Raw genomic sequence first — 16,268 nt, 5'->3', positions numbered from 1 at the left:
CAAATGGCCTGCCTGCTCCTGAATCAGCTCAGCACTACCTAGATTCTGCCTTCTTTGGTACGTTTCACCTTGTTCCAGTTGTATATGAGCTCAGTGAGCTCTTCAGAACCCATGAATTCCCTGCAGACTGACTGCTTCTGCTTAGTTTCACTACAGTCTCCCTCCTTCCATCCTAACAGGAATGCAAGTCTGTCACAGGGTGGGATCCATGTCTTTGTCAGAATTTTTTTGATCCTTCTCCCACCTTCCTTCCATTACTGATATCCTGCAAGTGCCAGGCTCTGCTGACGAGCCTGTGAAGCTAGCTTTGCCCACGAAGACTCCTAAGATAATGTTTTCACAATTGTCATAAAACGCAGCAGACCATGTTCTAAAAGATAAATGATGAACCAGGAGAATTGCACACGGTCTCACACTTGGAGGAGTTTCAACCAAAGATGAAATTTTGTGGTTTAGAACCATGCTGGCAAAGAAGACTCATTCCAGTGCATCTAAAAGAAATGAGCTAATAACTAGTAGTGTTTCTCTAGAGACTTCACTCTAGTTCCGGGAAGTAAATATTTTGAAACTGAATTTGTAACAAAGCATCATAATTCCTTTGGATTAAAAAAAATGTCTTTGCAAACGTTCACATCACCTCTGTAATGTGAATTATATAGAGATTTTCTACACCCAAATTGTTGAAGGGAACACCTCTATGAGTCTGAAAAACCCTTTAAGATCAAGGAGTGAGTTTATGTGGAAAGCCAATAGCTGTTTTCCATTTGTGCTGAGGTTGGGATAAGAGAAGAACTTCATATGAGAACATGGAACTCATTACCAGCATAGATACTCCTCCTCTATTTAAAGAAATGGACAGAGCACTGTCCTTCTGGGGTTGCTGGGGGTAGGGGCCACGCTTGCCAGACTTTTCATGCTCCAACAATCCAGTCTGGGCTTGCCTCATCTTCTGCCACCAGCCCCACCCACCTAAATTGATAGATCATGTTTTTACTATGTGTTTCTCATTCATCATGTCACTTTTGCCTCATAAAAATCTTCTTTCTACTGTTGAGGAAACTAGCTTCCTGAGAGGTAAAGCAGATCCTTTTTATGTATTTATTGGTGTCAGAGAAATATGCTAAATTCCAGGTGCCCTGTATCTCATGTAGCAAATGGTACATAAATATATAAAATGCCATAGGTATATATAAGATATTTGCTGAAAGAAGGAAGGATATTTTGAGAAATTAAAGAGATCTCCTTTAGAATTTGAAGTTTTCCTAGGAGGCTCAAGTGTTAAGTATTATTCTCCTTTCAACCTTATTCACTTAACTGAGTATTTATCTAGTGTTCACCGTATTACACCCTGGAATGTAATGGAAAGCAAGTCCCTCCCGGGACTCACTCTTCTTTATTTTTTAACATCTATTTCTCTTGCTGTGATATTCTTAGTACACACGCGTGTGCAAGCGTGTGCATGCGCGCGCGCACACACACACACACACACACACACACCTCCACTCCTAAATTCTGCTCTCAGCTCCCACCAGCCACAGATCTGTGGTAAGTACTGTAAATATGGACACAACTGAGAAAGGGAGAAGAGCATTTCCTGCAGGGGGGCTTCACATCCTCTGAGACTATGGAGGTCTATTCTCTTTGGAGTTGCTTTGAAACCCAAGAAACTGGGAAGCACTTATGAATTTATTCTCCTGAGGTCTCTACAGATTTCTTTAAATAATATGGTGCTCTGGAGGGCTCTTGCATATTAAAACCAAAAGCCTAATTATATTAGTCAATGTTCCTTAAATTTTCTCTACATGATAATGTAGAAAAAAGCATTAGAAAGATGTGAAGGACCATGTAAATAAAGGTGCCAATGTCATCATCAATAAAGCTAGTAAAATATGATGGTATAAAAAGAGCCAGGTACTAAAGAAAAATATTTGATTGCAAGTGAATGAAACCTCAGCTGAACAAATCCTAAAGGATGTTCATTTAGCCATATATGTGGAATAACTAAAGGAAGAAAGGTCATAAAAGTGGAGGCTTGTGTTTAACTTTACCCCTTTTACAAGGAACTAGTTTTCTGAAATGTAAATTAGAATTTCATATCAGGCAATAAATGAAATATAAGGCTTTAAAAATTATTTTTGACTACCAAATTGGAAAAATAATTAAGATATTAATTCCACTGGAGGCAGGAGAGACATATGCTCTGGAAAATACCTTAAACACTGCTGGTGAAAATGTAAATTAGTGCAGCATTATGGGGACAATTAATGACTTTCAAGAGCCTTTAAACTGCATGCACATCTATTCCACTTCTAAGAATTTATACTTCGGAAATATAGATGTGAATAAAAAGGTAGCTATGACATGTGTATCATGATATTATTTAAATAGTGGTTGAAGTACAGAAGTTAAGAATGTATCTACAGGACACCTAGCTGGCTCAGTAGGTTAAAGGTCCAACTCTTGATCTTGGCTGAGGTCATGATTTTATAGTTTATGGATTCTAGTCCTGCATCAGGCTCTGCACTGATGGCATGGAGTCTGCTTGGGATTCTCTCTCTCCCGCTCTCTCTACTCCTACCCTGCTCACACATGGGCTCTCTCTTTCAAAGAAAATAAACAAACTTAAGAAAAAATAAGAATATGGTATCTAGTATCACTGAGCTGCTAGGTTCAAATCCTGGCTTTGCTACTTCTTACTGTGATACTGGACATACTACTTTTTAATTTCCACACTTGTAAAATAAGGCTGTTAATAACAGATGTGGCTATGAATATTTAACAAGATACATCTAAGGCATTCAGAGCATACTAAAAGTACTCATGATGTTAGATATGTTCATTATAATGAACAATTAGAGACAATCTACATATCCTATAAATTTGTTTCATCCCAGCAATGTAGTGCCATATATCAATTAAAATGATGCTGTAGGTGAATATTTGACTTAGATGATTAGCATATTAAAGGGAAAAAGAGGGCTATAAAATAGCATTTACTATGTGCAGATGTTTACTAGACACTATCTTATATACTTGAACTTGTTTTGAATTCAAATACATTTATCTCTAAAAATTTAGCTGTATTTCACAAGGGCAAAATCAAATAGTGTTAATTTCAGTTCCTTTGTTTCCTGGGGTGGGAGTCAATAAGATTTTTTTTCCTGGGCTAATATGCTTTTGGTGCTTACTGCGTTGCAATCCAAATGACTTCTAATAATAAGATAGAAACTTTTCTTTACTAACAGGTAAAGTCCTTCATGTCATACCAAAGTCCCAAGCTACTATCCAGTGTCATAATGCTACTAGAGTAATTGTATACATAATTAACCAAGAAATACTATAGCTACCAGTGTTAAAGTTCCTATAATTTTTAAAAACATATGATTCTAATAATGTTTATTATGATACTCAAAACAAATGTACTTCTAATTTAAAATAATGTGGGATTTTAAGAATGACATTTGCACAATATAAAAGTACTGCTGAATGTTAATGCTACCTTGTCCAACTAATAAGAGCCACTTCAGGATATTGACTTAATGTGACTTTAGTTTCAGTGTTTTAATTGGTGATTCAATTGATTTACATAGCGAAAAGTTATACTTACTCTCTCGTAGAATATGAATCTCTGAATCCCTAAAAGATAACTATTTGTTACGTAGGTCTTTGCTAATCCAATGATAAAAAGTCTTCCTTCAATCTTCACCCCCAATTTCACTTAACTGATTGAGCCACCCAGGTATCCCATCTCAGCCCCAATTTCAAGCAAGTAAGTACTGTGCCTACATGCTTACACTAATATGGAAATATTCCAATTCTTTGCTAATATTATAAAATTAGGATCTCTGATTTCCAATAGAAATGAAAACAGTCATATGTTTGTATTATGTGTAAATGTTTTAGTACTTTCTTATCTATCTCATTTCATTATTAACAACTTTATATGCAGAATATATAAATCTCATTCACCTTGACAGCTTTGAACTTCTATGTTATGGAAGTTTTACTTAACAACTTTGGACATTCATCTTCAGAACTAAAAAGTGTAGTGATGTGGTTTGTAAAAACTCTCTGAACAGTCAGAGGGTGGTGAGCACAGGAAAATGACGAGAGAGAGAGAGAGAGAGAGAGAGAGAGAGAGAGAGAGAGAGAGAGAGAGAGAGAGGAGAGAGAGGCAGGCAGGGAGGGAGAGAGAGAGAGATAAGAACTAACACTCACAATCAAGCACCTCCCAAGCTAAATGATGCCAATTATATCCAGCTGGGAAATGCTATAAGCTGCTAACAGTGCAGAGTTTGGCTAGACCAGAAGAGCTTGCCTCGACATCTGGTAGAGGTAAAGCTGACCTCACCACTTCGTGCCTGGGACAGGTAGACAAAAGCCCATGGAGATTAGCATCAATCTCATACGATCAGTTAGAGTGACTATTGGCTACATTCTTTGTTTTTGGTCAAAAAAAAAAAATGTAACTGGAGTAGCAGCTTAAAAACAAAACAAAATAAAAGCTTTTTTCCTCCTTTCTCCCATAGTGAAACTTAGGCTTGTTACTTCTGGTTTGAGGCAGATAGCGAGTTACTTACACCCATGTGATTGCTTTCTGGTTGCATTTATGATTACTAGAATAGAATTACAAGTACTCCACTATTACTTCCAGTCCTCAGCCAGATGTGAATCTACCAGGTTAAACAAAGACTTAAACTTAAGATTCTTAAGAATTATTTTTTTCCCATTACCTTTTACTGGTAAATGAAAAACAAGAAGTGAGTACTGATTTAAGTTCTTTAAATCCAAAAATTAGTGAGGGTGGCACCACTTACTTTTGTAATTCCAAGACAAGCGTCCACTGCTACATAGGATAAAGTCCTGGGGTTTAGATTTCAGCTCTCAGAATCACAATCCCTAAAGAGTGTTCACTAGGAAGAAAAAGTAAAGAGTCTGCTCTAGAAACATTGCTCATAAACTCCAAATACTTTTAGTTCTCCTTTTTCACCCCTGAAGAAATATATCCTCATGGCCCATATTTCATTTCTGACTTGGGTTACCCAAAAAGGTTGTTTTTGAAAAGTGCTCTGCCTTTTCTTTCACATTAATTTTATTAGCTAGTTTAAAAGGGGTAATTTGCCAAATTAGATATTTTCACGTGTTCTTTTGTTGAGTAAGTACAATCATCTACAAATAAGTTTCCTATTAAAAGGTACTCAAAACACAGCTCAAAACAAAATGACTTTTTAAAATTAAGAGTTGTTATATTTGAAAGAGACTAACATTGATTTAATGTTGAAAACACACACAAAAAAGGACAAATTGGTTGAAACTTTCACAAGAATGGAAAATGTTTAATAAACTTGGAGTGGTGGTCTTATTAAACTATAGTGTTATTTACAGCCATAATTCATCAACCACAAACACAATAATGTGTTTGCATGGCATGCTACAACAGAAGCTTTATTCAGTTCATTCAGAAAACAATGGCAAAATAAATTTCAGTTGCAAATTCACAGATACAAGCTTCAAAGTATAAAGTTGTATATAACAAAAAATACAGGTAATATTTATAACAATAACTTACAGATACAAACTAATGATAAACTACAATTTCACAAAGGATTGTAAACATGTTGCACACTTGTCAGTCCTTTTGTTTTTTAGGCAAAGTGCTCTTTTGATGACAAATAAATTAACAGATACACACTAGAGTGAACTATTTCCAGACAATACAAAAAAAAGTTGATTTGTTTTCTTCTTGTAAACATAAATTTTACAAAAAATGAAGAATCGATAAAAGTGTCTTGCAGGCCAACTATAGATACATACCTGGGCAGCAAAGTGATGTTGAAAATGCTTTGAGTGTTAAATAAAAAATTAACATTAATATCTTTTCAATGGTATTTTATACATAATAAATGACAAGATTATATCCTTAATCATTACTATCCCTGAAAAAAGGAATTAGGTATGACTTATTGGCAGTTGTGTCATTGAATGGGGTAACAAGGGCTGGAGTCCAAGAGTTGTTGGTGAATGAGCTATAAAATAGAAAGAAATTTGTGGATCAGTTTTGTAGGGTGAATAAAACTGATTTAAAAACAAACAAAAACAATCCAAGGCAATGAGCTTTCGTTACTCTTTATAGCTGAGGGCACCAAGCTATGCTCTTTCCACTAACCTCAGCAGAAACATTAACTTGTTCAGCACAATGAATATAGTATTAAATGAGAATCCAGGAATAGATTACCCCCAAAGCCTCTTTTGGGGCCACAAGCTTTTGACGCTTTAATGTCCTCCATCCATACCCCATTCACTGCACTTTACCCTGCAACTAGAAAACATCAGCTTTGTCTGCAGAGATGCTGCTAGCTTCTAATATAAAGGTGTCTGTAGGATGACCCCTCTGCACACCAATTTCTCACTTATGAATGCTTAACCACCTCTTCCCTAAACATACATCAAAGCACATTTGACTCAGGCAACACTATAGTCATTCATGTGAACACACACAATTTTAATACTAGTATAATAGTAACCATGGTACAGGCTCTGATTTTTTATTTAACCCAAACTTAAAATGACGTTTCCATTCTCAGCAAGGGCTATGATGCTTCAAACCAAACCTCCCTCTGAGAACTACTAGGAAAGCTGGACTAAATTTTAAAAAATCTGTTGGAAGGCATCTGAAAGATACCGAGATAGTGAGAACTTGCAAAGCAAGTCCCAGAAGAGAAGGGAAATGAACTGAGTCTACTACCCTCTACCGCCTCCAAGTTTAGTGACAATTTTAAAAGAAAGGAATGTCTGAGAGGCTGAGAATTTGAGCAGACTTTCAGGAGTTAGACTTTGGCTGGGTGTTGGGGAACAAAACACGAAAGATTAGGGACCACTGAAGAGAAGCCCTCATTTAAACAACAGAAACAAAACACAACAAAACACAGGCTCTGTCCAGGATTCCAAAAGACTCAATACAAATAGTGACTCAGAAGCATACCAGCCTTTGTAAGGAGTGATGCCTCACTGGATTAAGTTGATCTTACCCTAGCCTAACTTTCTGCCAGAGGTGAAACCAAATCCTCTCTGGTGGAATAGATCATCCGAAGTCTCAAATTATTTCTAATTTTTCATACACAACATCTGAAGTGCAATAAAAAATAAAAAGGCAAATAAGAAGACATGACTTGACTGAAACAAAGAGATCCAGATATTGCAGTTATCAGACACAAATTTAGTATAACTATAATTAATATAACAATAATTTTGTTAAAGAATAAAGTGGCAAAAATAGAGGATTCTAGCATAGAAGTGGAAACTATAAAAGAATGAAATTCTAAAACTGAAGATACAATAACTGAAATTAAGAACTCAGTAGGTGAATTGTACCACGTATTAGAGAATTAGTGAACTGGAAAGAAGTCAGAAGAAAATACCTTGATTAATGCATGGGAGGTCAAAAGGGTGGAAAATATAAGATATTTTCATAAGGGGCAGAAACAATATTTAAAGAGACAAAAACAGACTTTTCCATAATGGAATACATCAAACTACATATTCAAGAAGTATATCTAGGCACATTATAATAAAACTGAAAAACAAACACATAGAGAAAAGCTATAGTAAAATGACATTCACTTTCAAAAGAGCAAGAAGTAGATCAACAGCTGACTTCAACAATAAGTAGCATCAGATTAACTATCCATATTTTAAACAACAGAAACAATGCAAACCGGAAGCCAATGTTATCTTTAAAGTGCTGGGGGAAAAAAAGCTGCCAATCTAGATTTACACATACAGAGGAAACACCATTAACAACTGCATCAAAACAAATACTTATGAATGAACTTTAGATGTGCAATATTGCTAAACCAAAAACTCTGGAATATAAAAAGATACTTGAAGATGGTCTAAATAAATAGGAAGACAAAGTTCATAGTATGGAAGGTGATATTAAGATGACAGTTTCTTACAAATTGATCTAATAGATTATATCAAAATTTCAATTGTTTATGAGTTTTGTGATGGAAATAGACAAGCTGGTAACATTTATGGAAATGCAAAGGGTCAAGAATAGGCAATATAAACTTGAATAACAAGGAAGTACACAGACTTTTCTAGTGGATATAAAGAATTGAGGGCCTTGCGTAATTAAAACAATTAGGTATTATTATGAAAATAAATAGACCAATAAAATAGAGTGCACAGAAATTGACACCTACATTATATGAGCAGTTGATTTATGAGAAATGTAGCACTATAAAAGAGCTGAGACATTGGCATTTTAATCAATATAACAAGAGCTTTGCTTCCTATCTCATACCACATACAAAATTCAATTCCAGATGGGCTGTAAATCTAAATGTCAAATGGAAGAAAAATTTCTAGAAGATAACATAAGAGGAACATATTCATTATCTTTGAGGAGAAACAGTTACTTGAACAGGTCACCAAAAAAACCACCGTCCATGAATGAAAAAAAACCTAATGAAATGAACTATATTAAAATTAGGAACTTGTGCTCAACAAAACGTACCCTTAAGAGAATAGAAAAAGGCAAGCCACTGAAAAGAAGGAGATATCTGCAATACATATAATCATAAAAAAAACTTATATGCAGAATATAGTAAGAACTAAGATAAATCAAGGAAAAAAACCAAAACAGACAAACCAACAGACAAACAGGCAAAAGACATAAATAAGCTCTTCACAAAAAAAGGATATACAAACATCCAGTGAAAACATGTTCAATGTCACTAGTCATGAAGGAAAAGCAAATTAAAATAAGGAGATAGGCACTACACAACCATCAAATTGGCTAAAATTAAGAAATCACACCATAACAAGTGTTGGCAAGGATATGGAGCACCTTGAAGTCTCACCTAGTGCTGTTCCGAGTGTAAACTGGTTCAAGCACTATTAGAAACTGGCACAATCTGCTGAAGTTGAATGTATGTGTAGCCTGTGACCCTAAGTTCCACTCCCAGGTGCATTCCAAACAGAAGTGTGAATTAATGTGCACCAAAAGGCATGTACAATAAAGTCCATAGCAGCATATTCATAAAAGCCTAAACCCGCTCAAACACAAATGTTTATCATCCATAAAATGGTTAAACTGCAGTATACACCTACGGTGGAATTCTATGGAACAATAAAACAAATCACTAATCCTTGCAACAATACAGGTGAATCTCACGAACAATGTTGTTGGAAGAAATGAGATGCACAAGAATACATTCCATATGGTGTAGTTTATATAAAGCTCAAGAAGAAGCAAAACTAAAACATGATTTTGGAAGTCAAAGCAATGCTACTCTGAAAGAGGAGGATAATGATTGGAAGGGCACATAAGAGAGGTTTCTGGGGTGTTAATTATGTCCTACTACTTCATCTGGTCAGTATTTATGTGGATGTGTTCACTGTAACAATAATTCATCAAGCTGGATACTTGTTACATGTACACTTTTCTATATGTATGTTTTGCTTCAATATAAAAGTTTCTTTAACAAAACTCGGTAAATTTCAATCTAAAACTCTGAGTGTGAATACTTTCTCTGACTGTAAGAAAATAAATTATTTAAATACCAGGTGAAAAGCAAAACAAAGTTTTAAAAATGTCCTAAGTAAAAAATCAAGCACTAATAGGCATTATTAATATTTGTGTTTTAGCTGTAAAGTGGGTGTTAAACTTGTCCCTTAAACTGTTAACAGAAATAAGAATGTTTGGATGGTTCTGCTCCCTACTTGCACTTCCCCACAATATTTTTCATCTACTACTGAGGTAATATTTCAAAATATGGGTCCTATCAACAATCTAATACTAGAAATGATCACTTATTGGTTGCTTGGGAAACAGCTGTTAAAGGCTGGGATACCTACCATCCATGTAACTATGCAGAGCAGTTAGCATCGTCCCATCTTGGGGCACATAGGCAGAATAAGCCATTTCTTCTAACATGGGTGGAGACAGCCTGGAGGGTGGGACTGCTGTGACTGGGGCCGAGGAAGAGTGATTAGGACTGACGTGTTTCTTGTGGCGTGCTCTACAATTCTGAAACCACACCTGAGGGAGGAGAAAAGCAACGTAGGTACGTCACATCTCAGTTTCTGAGTACGTTATCAGCTAAGCTTAAAAAGAAATGCATCCTCTGTCAAACTGCTCACCATTAAGACTAAGAAAGAAAAAGAAATGTATCCTCAATTTCTCTACCATATAAGCACAATATAAATTGAAATAAGCTTTTTGGGCACCTGGGTGATTCAGTTGGTTGGGGGGCCGGCTCTTGATTTCAGCTCAGGTCATGATCTCATGGTGATATTGAGCCTGCTTAGGATTCTCTGTCTCCCTCTCTCTCTGTCCTTACCCAGCTCGAGTGCATGAGCATGTGCTCTCTCAAAATAAATAAACATTTAAAAAAAGTCTAAGTTTTTTAAAACAGTTCTATAGACTGAAGAGAAACATTTGCACAAATATCAATGATCATTTTCTTTGCTCAAATAATAACTATCTGGTGATTTATTTAGAGGTCGATTCTATACTACACGGGCATCTTTGAAAATAAAAAGGGAGGGAGGAAGTTTTGAGAATTCCAGAAAAGTCTACTTGTCTTTCACTGCTGGCATTTGGGACAAAACAAACAAACAAACAAGCCCTTTTAATCAGAACTAAAAAAAAAAAAAAATCCTACTAAATGTATTCTTAGACACCTGCTGGACTTATTTCAAAATCCTTTTTCAAATGACTAAAATCCCTACTGAGAACTTAAAGCTTTCTACAAATCTCTTGATTCAGTTATTCCAATCACATTTTACCTGCTGAGTTCAAGTTTTCTTAGTGAATAGACTATTCCCTAAGAAGTATGTTAAGGTCAGGCTTATAACAAGAAAAAATGAGTAATATTTAAGCAAAGTAAAATACAAACATATCCACTGATAAAAATAGTTCACAAAATGTAAAAAGTTAATCATCCTGTGGTCTACTCTATCATAGAAATAAAGGAAGCAAATTCAGGGCAAGCACAGTTTTGCTTCCAGGTCTGGGTGAGGGAAGCTAGGCTGCCCAGAACGCTTCCCAGTAATTAATCTACCTGTGTTTGAACTCTCTGTCATTAGATATAACTCTACTATGGAGTGTTACTCTACTAAAATGTTAAAATATTATAGCACTTATTTGCTGTCACTTCAAACACTTCCGTCATGAGGAGAAAAAGAAGTGGAGGAATAAAAACTTTTAGGAAATTAGGATAAGAACATTTTAGTATCAGGAGGGAGGACCAGGGAGAGATCAGGGGCATAAGCTTCTGCCCTGGGCCGGTAGGTAGTTAGCTGATGGCACAAGGGAATTGGGGCTGAATAATGTCAAACAGAAGGGATGTGCAAAAAGATTTATATAAAAAAACTGACCTGATTTCAAAGACATGTCCTGCCCTTGGTACTCAAAATTGAGGGCTGGCAAAGTGTAAACTCAATGGGTTAAAACTAAAGTAATAAAAATTAATAATGCCGTGGGGTAGGGGAAGCTGGATGGCTCAGTTGGTTAAGCGTCCGACTTCAGCTCAGCTCAATACCTCGTGGTTCATGGGTTCCAGCCCTGCGTGGGCTCCGTGCTGACAGCTCAGAGCCTGGAGCCTGCTTCAGATTCTGCGTCTCCCTCTCTCTGCCCCCCCCCCCATCTCTCAAAAATGAATAAATGTTAAAAAGTGTTTTTTAATAAAAAAAAAAAATAATGGGGTATGCATCCCTGGCCAGATGGTGAAAGGTAGCACCTAAGGAAGGTTTCAGGGAAAAGACATAGGCATATATCAAGAAAAAGGAGTGGAAGTCACAGCCTTTTCCCCCATTTTCTGGAGTATTAGACTCTTAGCTACTTACAGAGAGACCCAAAGTCTTCAGTCACAGTACCCTCCAAAGGCTCCTTAATAATAAGTGTCACTACTGTCATCTACCCAGTCAAGAAGATATACTCACAATTTTTTCTAATTTGTAAGAGAAAATGACTGTCACTAGTCTTTTCCCCAACAGTACCCAGAAGACATTTACTGCAGTGGACTACATATAACCTAATACACATGGTACTATGGTTTCTAGAGTTCTTCCAAAGTATCTTAGGTCTCCAATAAATTACATACTGGATGGAACTTACTCAGTAGTTTTAAAAAAATCCAAACTTTGGAAATAATATGAAAAGGGTATGACATAAACAGCAGAAAAACCACCTTAATATGGATTCAAATAGCTCTTTGGAAAGATCATCAATAGGTAATCAAACAGAGAGGTTTGTAAACACAAAACATCCTGTAACTTGCACAGGAAAATATAGTTGACAATTCCAGACATCAGAAAATAACTTCTGACATGAGGGCTCCCCAGCTTCAGAATTTAACTACAAGTACTTTTGACCTTCCTTGCCGATTCAAAATTTCTTCCTTCTACTTTGCAAACCTCTAAAAAGAGTTAAAATTTCTTCTGAGCAACATACTTTAAAATTTTTTGAGTTCCAAACTGTAAACAAAGCCAAGAGCAGGCTATGTAGATATCCTATGAAAGAAAAGACTAATCCATAAGATGGATCTCCAAGAAAGCCCAAATTGCCAAATAGAAGAATCAGGTGTATGAAAAAAATGGAATTTTAAATTATCGAGAAACCATGGGATAATACTGATTTAGAGAAACCTGGCTAATCATTTAAGAGGAAAAAAATGGTAAACTCCCTACCTCACTAGTAACCAAAAGTTAATTCCTGATAAATTAAAGATTTAGACGGAAGTAACTGGAACTATAAATGTTTAAGAGAAAACAAAAGTTGATATTGATAAACTCTCTAGGTGAAGAAGTATAAAAAGGGGCAAAGCTATAAGAAAAAATATTAAGAGATTTGAATACCTATAAATATAAAAGTTCTATGGGGAGAAAATAAATGAAAAAGAAACTGTGGAAGTTTAATATGATAAACAGAATAAAAATCAGTAAGATAGAAAAGTAATCATCCAGTAGAAAAGTGGACTTTTATTTATGTTTCTTTTATTATCAATAACTTTAACATGTTTGCATACAATTTCTAAAATTACAAAATAAGCAAACATGTTAAAGTTATTGATAATAAAAGAAACATAAATAAAAACAATGAGATTTTTCTACCAGAATTGGAAAGAATGTAAAAGAATGACAGTATTCAGGATTTGTGTAAATTGGTGAAAGGGAATTTGCATACATAGCTCCTGGCAGAATAAACTTGTATAAACTTTCTGGAAGCTGATTTTTGTACTATTAATTAATCAGTGAAAGGCCCTAAATGTACTAATATGTACTCCCAAGACACTGATTGGAAGAAATAGCAATGCCTTATCCTGTTTCTGTAAGATGCACAATTCATGATTCACCTATTAGAAAGGGTATGTGAACAGTGATTGAAACTGTATGCAGTGTTAAAAGTAAAATCATCTATATTTATTTTGTGATTTTAGTACATTTCAGTACAACAAAGATCTGCTCTGTTACTAATATCTTGCTAAGCAGACTTTAGCTAGTGAAGGTGAGATGGTCTCTGTGTATCAGACCATTGTTTTACCTAATTGTTAGGTAACCTAGTTTGCAATGCACATTAGAATCAAGGCCCAGTAGGGGCGCCTGGGTGGCTTAGTCGGTTAAGCGTCCGACTTTCGCTTAGGTCATGATCTCACGGTTTGTGGGTTCGAGCCCCGTGTCGGGCTCTGTGCTGACTGCCAGCTCAGAGCCTGGAGCCTGTTTCAGAGTCTGTGACTCCCTCTCTCTCTGACCCTCCCCTGCTCGCGCTGTCTCTCTCTCTTTCTCTCCTATAAATAAATAAAACATTAAAAAAAAAAAAGAATCAAGGCCTAGTAATCAAAACTTTAATTTTTCTAAAATATGCCCAATGCTAGGAAGCAGACTGGACATAGAGGCTATCATTACTACCTGAGGTCACAGAAATTGACTCTTCAAAATTACCATGAAGGACTGTATGCATACATACAAATAATTTATATATTTGCATGCTAGTACTCCTTCTTTTGACATCCTATCAAAAATATTTAAATTCAATCCTTACATATTAGAAGCCACCACCCAACAATATATTCTCCAAGTTCTAGTACTTGGATCCAAGATAACTTGCACATAATACTGGTGACCTAAATACTTGGAAATCATAGGACACTGTCTGGGATCCTTATTTATTGAATAATAAGAAAGCTGCTCAGAAAATCTTTCATTTTCCTTTGCTTCCAGCTTCAAAATAATCTACAACATAATAGTCATGAATTGACTTAGCTGGAGCAACCATCGTCATTGACTGTATAGATTCTCACATTAGAAGAACACTCAGCCCATTGAGTCTGTACTACCTCAACAAAGAAAGCTTCATTTTCAGGCACAGGAAAGTCATGATCTCCAAAGGCAGCCTATTTTAATTTTGCAGACTTTCATCCTGAAAAAGTTCTTTATGAGTAAAATTCACTTTTCCTATATTCCCTTATAAAGGCCTGATTTTGCTTGTCTGCAGACAGCCTTCCACATACACTAAAGTTACTTAGTTTTTTAATACTATTCCTTCCCTTACCATCTCATCTCCAGATAAGTATTCTTGTTACCGTTAATATTAGCACATGATTTCTAGTTCTGTAATGACCTTGTTAGCTTGCCTCTAAAGGAAGCAGTTTGTTTAGATTGGTTCCTTATTAGACCCCTTTTTGAAATCTGGCACTCTGAAATAAACACAATACCCTGGATATCTGAAAAGCTTTGAGGTTGTGTGACTCACTTCCTTGGAGAACCTCATTACAGTTCAGTCAGCCCAACCCACTGGGAATCTAAGTCTTTAGAGGAGCCGCAGTATCATCAGGTCTTTCCCCATCAGCTTCTCTATACAGATGATTTATTAATTATGAAACAGCTCAGCCTTAAGAAGAATAAACTGAAGAATGAGCACCTATTTATCAACCACTCAATTGAGGAAATGAAACACATGGATAATGTTGGACTTTACCTCCTCAAGCTCCCAGCAACTGAATTTCATCTTGCTGGTTATGGTTACTTGCATTAATTCCTTAAACTTTTTTTTTAATTCCTTAAACTTTTTGAACCTTTAATGCTATTTAAAATTATTTTCCATTTCCCCAATTTCTCTATAAGGTCTTGACACAGCTGATCACCTCCACCTTGAACACACTCCTCTGGCTTCCATGATGCCTCCATACCAGACTCATTCCTTGATCCTAGCTGTTACTACATCCTTTTCAAATAGTATCTCTTACCCTGCTCTCTCCCTAAAGTCCAAAATTCTCTTTTTACTGTTTATGATCTAGTGCTAAAGGGTTTTACCCAATTTCATGGCATTGGATCTATTTGCTTGAGTCCTACTCATCTTTTAAAATACCTGTTTATATGCCCAACTGCCACCATCACTCCATGACTAGCAGAGCTAGTGTCCCATTAGAGTGTCCAGGTCCTTTTCTTGTCTTTCTTCCATCTGTGCAGGCAATAAAATGTTTCTCAATGAATTCTAGGTCACTATCTTATTTAAGTCTCTCTTCAAAAAAATACTACTTTGCTGGATATCCCAACTAACCTATATTATCTCTAGCCTCTTCCAACCCTAATTCTTCCTATGTATTGCCACTAGGCCTTTCTTCCTGAAATCACATATCATGGCTTTCTCCTGATGCTCAGGAGAGAACTCTATACTCGCAGGCCCCTTCTAGTGCAGTTCCAACAATTTCATCTCTCACAATGTGCAAATATAAATCATATGTTTCAATGAATTTGCTCTAATTCATCCTTCTCTGGTTTTATTCACACCACCATCTCTCCCTGGACCTTTAATAAAGGCCATCAACTCCACCCCTGGACACACACACATACTCACATATACAATCACAGAAAAGCTGGGGAAAAAATGACTGGCTTCAGAACAAGATCTAGGTTGGAACCATAACTGCTTTTTATAGCTTGGGGATCTGAGGGTGCTGTGAACACTGAATGAAGTAACTTGTGCACAAAGTTATTAATAATTGGTAGCCTAGCCCTAGCAAGCCATTTAACAGATTTAAAAAGTTGATGTAGAGTGTAAAGAGACCTAAAATAGAAAGCAAATATTTTTTGACATTTCTTCACACACAAAAAAAACTAATGCACACTTATAAAGACCTAGCATAGAACTTTTAGGATATCTTGATTAACCTTTAAAATAATCACCTGTATCACACGTCTGCTCAAGCCTGTCCTTTCTGCCAGTTTCTGGAGAGTCTGTGCATCTGGGTTGCTTTCCTGAG

At 36.0% G+C, this 16,268-nt stretch overlaps 1 protein-coding gene across 1 annotated transcript in view; it reads right to left on the bottom strand.

Annotated features, from left to right (window-relative positions):
- Positions 1-5,949: 5,949 nt before the first annotated feature.
- Positions 5,950-16,268, bottom strand: part of LHX8 (LIM homeobox 8) — a 22,867-nt gene continuing 12,548 nt past the window's right edge. The window contains exons 6-8 of the mRNA XM_077778982.1: positions 16,192-16,263; positions 9,862-10,045; positions 5,950-6,026 (exon numbers count right to left, since the gene is read on the bottom strand). Of these exons, the coding sequence (XP_077635108.1) occupies positions 5,950-6,026; positions 9,862-10,045; positions 16,192-16,263 (333 nt within the window). The remainder of the gene's footprint in view (positions 6,027-9,861; positions 10,046-16,191; positions 16,264-16,268) is intronic.

The sequence above is a fragment of the Crocuta crocuta genome, unplaced genomic scaffold, assembly GCF_008692635.1.
Source record: "Crocuta crocuta isolate KB4526 unplaced genomic scaffold, BGI_CrCroc_1.0 scaffold58, whole genome shotgun sequence".
Lineage (NCBI taxonomy): Eukaryota > Metazoa > Chordata > Mammalia > Carnivora > Hyaenidae > Crocuta > Crocuta crocuta.
This window is presented reverse-complemented; position numbering and strand designations above follow the sequence as displayed.